This window comes from Lepisma saccharinum, chromosome 18 (genome assembly GCF_977018435.1).
Source record: "Lepisma saccharinum chromosome 18, izLepSacc3.1, whole genome shotgun sequence".
NCBI lineage: Eukaryota > Metazoa > Arthropoda > Insecta > Zygentoma > Lepismatidae > Lepisma > Lepisma saccharinum.
This window is the reverse complement of record NC_139246.1, coordinates 117742-123741: the sequence shown is the minus strand read 5'-3', so window position 1 is coordinate 123741 and position 6000 is coordinate 117742. Positions and strand designations below refer to the sequence as shown.

General features: G+C 41.7%; 1 protein-coding gene across 5 annotated transcripts in view; it reads left to right on the top strand.

Moving 5' to 3' along the window:
* Window positions 1–2606: 2606 nt before the first annotated feature.
* LOC146002324 (uncharacterized) overlaps window positions 2607–6000 on the top strand; it is a 60735-nt gene continuing 57341 nt past the window's right edge. For 3 of the 5 annotated variants that reach the window (XM_083140035.1, XM_083140034.1, XM_083140033.1), the window contains exons 1-3: window positions 2607–2824; window positions 4321–4419; window positions 5632–5874. In XM_083140035.1, coding sequence (XP_082996161.1) covers window positions 2699–2824; window positions 4321–4419; window positions 5632–5874 — 468 coding nt within the window. In that variant the 5' untranslated portion in view covers window positions 2607–2698. The remainder of the gene's footprint in view (window positions 2825–4320; window positions 4420–5631; window positions 5875–6000) is intronic. The other 2 variants (XM_083140037.1, XM_083140036.1) reach the window with 1 other exon arrangement.

Genomic DNA, 6000 nt, shown 5'->3' with positions numbered 1-6000 from the left:
GCATCTAAACCTATCCGTAGAGTTACGCGCCCCCACTGCAGCGCAGGAAGCGAAACCCAGCTCACCTTCTTGCTGGCTGCCACCAACGGTTATGGTCAAGCACTCCGTGGCCAGCGAAACGGGGAGTTCCTTCGCGGCGGTACGAACGAGTCTGCTGCTCTGGGCGGGTGGGGTACGTTACGAAGGGCAAGACGCAAGACTTGCCAGTTTCTTTGGTTAACCCATGGAGGAGGCGTGTCTCGTCTACATATGTAACCTCCAGACTTGTTCTCCGTGGCTGGTTATCTTGTCGAATTCCGGCGACGTGGCCCGCGAAATGATTGATTTGGTTTATTTTACTTCGCTTTTCTGCCTCTTTTGGCTAATCCCGAAGTTGAGGATGAGTGATGACACAATGAAATTGATGAGGGGACACTCACAAACACGCATCCCCAGGCCTGGATTCGAATCAGAGACCCTCGGCGTCGTTGCGTGCTATCCTGACCACTCCGGCACTGGCTCACGAAATGTTACTGCTGACACTCATTTTATCGAAAATATTATTTCAGAGAATGAAGGAATTGACAAACGAGTTTTTGGAAGTGGGAAAGGGGTCTGGTGATTTTCACTCCTCCTTTCCAAGACTGCTGGGAAAATGGTCGCTTTTCTGTTTCGGTCAGGATGAATGATGATATATGAATTGATAATAGTAATTTGTATGCGCAGTGCTCACGCGATCGAAATTTCTGACGGTCTTGAATTATTTTGAAATGGGTTACACAAACCCTGTACCTATTCAAATCACCAGAATTTTTATTACTTTTTGTGCATATTATTGATAACAAAAAAAGTTTTACATTTACCCAATTGACTGATGTGTCTCAGTTTCGTAAGCCTGCCTCCCCAATGGCGTAGTGGTAATGTTGTCACCTTGTAATCAAGGGGTCCCGGGTTCGATACCCGGTGGAAGCACATGGTGGTTCGGATATTACTTTAAACTGTAGATCCAGCCCCGATTAGCCTTTCTGCGTATAACGTGGATTGACAAACGGACTCAACAACAACAATGTTTGTGACCTGTAGCGACTTTACAAGACAAGAATTATTCTCAATAATGATTATTAAAATCATGTTATAAAAATATACGTAAAACACAAATTCCATGTTTCCAGTGCGATTCTCTGTATCCAAAAAATGATTGTACTGGGTCTGAATGTATTACACAGTAACGCACTGTGCATTACCCATGCGCCAAATGGGGGTCCCGGGTTCGATACCCGGTGGAGGCACAAGTGGTTCGGATCCCACTTTAAACTGTAGGTCCAGTCCCGATTAGCCTTACTGTGCATAAAGTGGACTTAAAACACCAACTCAAACAAACCATGCGCCAAATGCACACTTCGAACTTCTTGTTGCAAGACAATTTTGTCTCAGTTGAACTTTGTTAAAGGTAAAGGACAAATAGGTGCGTAATAGAAAAGTGTACACTTCGCAAAAGTGGTAAGATTTTTGTATGGTTAAATTTAATTCCTTGCGCCTCGAACAGTTGCTGTTTGCGGCGCCATATTAAAAATAACGCAAAGTACAAGAGAATTCTTGTCGGAAACAGGGAGCGTGTGGACATATTTTATGCCTTGCCTCTCTCTCTCTCTCTCTCTCTCACACACACACACGCGTGTGGGTTCGCGATGTTCTTGTTCCCGGACCTCCGGGTTTGATGTGGTATCAACAAAATCCCGTAACTCACGGCCGTTTTACATAATTTCTGTTTCCTACGTGGGGGTCGCTGTGGAAGAATTCAGTGGCGTGTGTAGAATTTTCGTGTAGTGTGGCCCTAAGGAGATGGTTGCTGCTAACATTTTTCGTAGTGAATGTTATTTTCCCCCATATTTTTTGTATCTGGAGTGTTTTCTTTCAGATATTCTGAATCAAGGGAAGGGAGGGATTAATGCCAATTATTTCCCCCAATAATTGAATGTGCCGAGAAATGTGTTCTATGTAATATGCTATTTCTATGCGAAAAGCGTAGTTTATATTGTTTCTACTTATGTAAGCACGACACTGGGTGAAAACCTAGAGCATATTACTGCACCAGGGTCTACATAATGAAGACTATGAGTATTTCGTATAGCATACATGGTTGAAAATTTTCTGTTTCGATTTGACACCTATAAGGTAGAATTCTCATAGGTGAGTCCTTCCGACGCGTTTTGGGTTTGGGAATTTTCATGTGAAGTACTTGGAAGTATTCACAGATTTACAGAAAACATTTCTAGAACGTCTTCTTTTCCAATAACGACTTTTCAAGGATAATTGACTGATTGAACGATTTGGTTTATTTTACTTCGCTTTCTGCCATTTTTGGCTAATCGCGAAGATGAGGATGAGTGCTGAAATGATGAAATTGATGAAGGGACGCTCACAAAGAACACCCATGCCCAGGCCGGGATTCGAACGCGGGACCCCTGTTTTCAAGGATAATTTCATCTAAGTTAACGCATATCTGGGAACTTAATTTCATATTTATCAAGAAAATCAAGGGCCTTGTGTGACGTCAACTAACCCTATTCCTTGCATATGACGAAGGGTCGTACCTGTGTAATTCTATCTTGTGTTGCTAGTGGGATTCATATTCAAAATTTTATAATGACGATGGAATAGTATTTCGCTTGTAGTTTCAGATGTAATTTGAGAAATTTAAGTCGTACGAATCACAAGTATGGGAAACGTATATGCAATCGGTTTTCTTGTGTATTTATTTTTCCAATTCAGTGTGACAAGCGGGGAAACAATTTGTCAACGTGAGGAAATTGACAGACCTTCTAAAGTTGTACTAACCCATGTGGTACGTACCGCGAGTCTTCTGCTTCTTAGTGAATACGTAGAGTAAGTCCTTATTTTTATTAGAATTTGCTACGCCTTTTGCGAAATCTTAATCACTGAAAGCTGCAGAGGTTCTCATGTTCAGGGCACAGGTTGGTTGGTTTGCTTTATTTTACTTCGCTTTTTATGCCACTTTTGGCTAATTTGCAAAGATGGGGATGAGTGATGACGATGAAATTGATGAATGGACACTCACAAACATCTATGCACCCGTAGCGGAGTGGTTAGCACATCGCGCTACGACGCCAGGGGTCCCGGGTTCGAATCTAGGCTTGAGCATGGATGTTTCTGAGTGTCCATTCATCAATTTCATTATATCATCACTCATCCCCATTTTCGCAAATTAGTCAAAAGTGGCACAAAAAGAAAAGTAAAATAAAGCAAATTAATCAATCAAACCAAATACAGTTAACCTAATGATGTGAATCGTAAATACTAACCTACCTCAAAGCAGCCTTGTCCTGTTCTCAAGTTTCTCATCCTGTCTTATTCATTGATTAAGAGTTTGGAACTTGGTCTATATCATATGCTGAAGCTCCAGAAGAAAAAAAATGTAAAAAAAGGAAATAATAAAAATCAAAGCAGAAAGTTTTAATATTTAGTGGAAAGGCAATATTTCAAGTTACTTTGTGGACGGATAAACGAATCGAGACTCTACCTGCAGTTTCAAAACAGGTTGAAACCATCGATATGTTATTCTCGAAAGGAATTAATTATGTTAAATATTATTATTTTGTGATTATATTTAGATGTATAATCTTTATATAATTTACTTCGCTTAACCTCAACTACCACAGCTTCCCCAGTTAGGCTACCTATTTTGTTGTAATCCATTAGACAACTTGTGAAGATCCGTGGCAGTTTGTGCATGTATTACATGTACTTAGAGCGGCAGAATCATTTCTTATTCCGTGTTAACTTAGTACTGGTATCTGTATGTTTTTCTACCACTCCAGGTTAATTTAGAAATTCAAATTTATGGTACGTACACTGTTATATTTATACACTCATCACAAAAGTTTGGAATATTGTTACATTAGGCAATAGATGATAGGCAAGGCATTGGAATTCAACAACACATGGTATCTGTCTGCCTGCTAACATATCCCACGTTGCATTTTCCCTATTGCCTAATATAACAATATTCCAAACTTTTTGTGGGGAATGTAGTATAGAAATGTGACTTTAAATAAATCGATATGATTACTTGTGTATTCGTAAAGAAAATAAAGTGTTGGCTGTGCTTGCTTGTATGTTACAGTAATTTATCTACACACACCACATACAGCCTCCCGAATTTTTGTCAAGACCAAACTTATGGGTATTTTTGGCCATTTATACCCCTCCCCCCCTTAAATGACCCTCAGATGCTAAGTTCTGGTTAAACTTGTGGTGTATTGTTCACTGTTACTGTTGTTTTCAAATGTTGCTTTACATTTTTCTTAATCTCCTTCACAGCTTTTCCGCTCGGGCGAAAGCGTTCCAGACAAAAGCTACCCAAAGGACCCGAACAAGAATCCCAGGTCGTGGCCAGCTCCGTTCGGGCAGCTTACGAAGGTGAGTCCATTGGGAGAGGCTCGAGACTGGGGCGAGATCAGAGCGAAGATCACTTTCAACGGGAGCTTGCCATTAGATAGTACAGGGGAAAAACCTGCTGTTTTCGATGGAGAAGGATAGGATACAGATGCAGAAAATATAGAAGTTTAAAAATGGGAAAGTAATGAGTCTTGGAAGTTTGAATTTGTTCTGTAAAAACCGGATAATCGGACTTTACAGATTTCCCCCTGGACTCTTCAATTGGAATAAATGTGATGTTTGGAACTAATGTATTTGCATTTAAGGTCACGTGTCCACTTATTTACGTTAACTGTGGCGAAATTTATGTTTGACGAGTGATATACATGAAAGAAAAAACTGATCTTTGCTCGAACTGAATTCTTTCACTATCAAGATCGAAGGATTAAAAGGCTCGTTCTGATCTCGAGGTCGAAATAATTTAAATTCAAAATTGAAAAGCATGTCCATCATAACACAATAACAAACACATATATCAGCTTATATTTCAATATAGTATACTCGTATCTATAGTATATTAAAATATAAGCTGGTATATTATATTTTAATATAGATTAAAGTAAGGGAGCTTTCAGACCGAATCGACACGCGACATTTGTCACTTGGAAAGCAAACTTTCAGAAATAAATGCAACCTTTCTTACCGAAGAGACACGTCGAGCTACACTTGTCGCTCGGACTAGACCGTCTTTTTTTGTTTTTTGTTTTTTCGAAATCGTGCATCGCATCGGCTCGGTCTGTTGGAAGCTCATGCGCAGTGGATGCTTTTCTACAGCCTGGATGGGGCCCGTGTCGCTTGTCATTTCGGTGCGAAACCGTGCGTCGCTTCGATCCGAAAGCTCACTATCACTATAGTCCGGCCAAGCTATGAAGCGGAGCGGGAACCGCCTTTATGGCAGTGACCCTCTGTTGCCGCGTTTACCTACGAAGAAACTTGCGGTCAAACAGCCAATTAGACGTACCGTTGCCACCCTGTTTGGGCAATAAGCGGCAACCTTAGAATTCCTCCTCTCCGAAACAGCCAGCAGGGAAACGCGATCTTGTCAAAATAACCGTTCCGCGTTGTGAATGGGGGCTGGGAGATAGCGTGGCCGGGGTATAAGCTTCAATCCCATGTCGATTTTTCCGTCGTGTATTATTTTAAAAATGGTTCTTAATGTTGTAACATTTGTAAGAAAGACGCGTCTTGTTGCAGCAAGGGAAGCGGCAGATGCTGGAGTTGGGGCGCTTCCTGAGGTACAGGTACGGGCGGCTGCTGAGGGAAGAGTACGTCCCGAGGGACATCTACGCGGTGAGCGTCGACGCCGACAGAGCCATCGCGAGCGCCCAGCTGGTGCTCACGGGGCTGTACCCGCCCACTCGCCACCAAGTGTGGGACCACGACATCACCAAGTGGCAGCCGATCCCGGTACACACCATACCAGCGGAGGAGGACCTGGTAAGGAAAAGGATGTCGACTTCCTTTTTAAGCCGAAATTAGAAGAACTTGTTCAACTTTTTCTTTTCTGCGCATTACTGTATACCGCAATTTGAATTAGCAATTCAATTAACTACATTCACTATT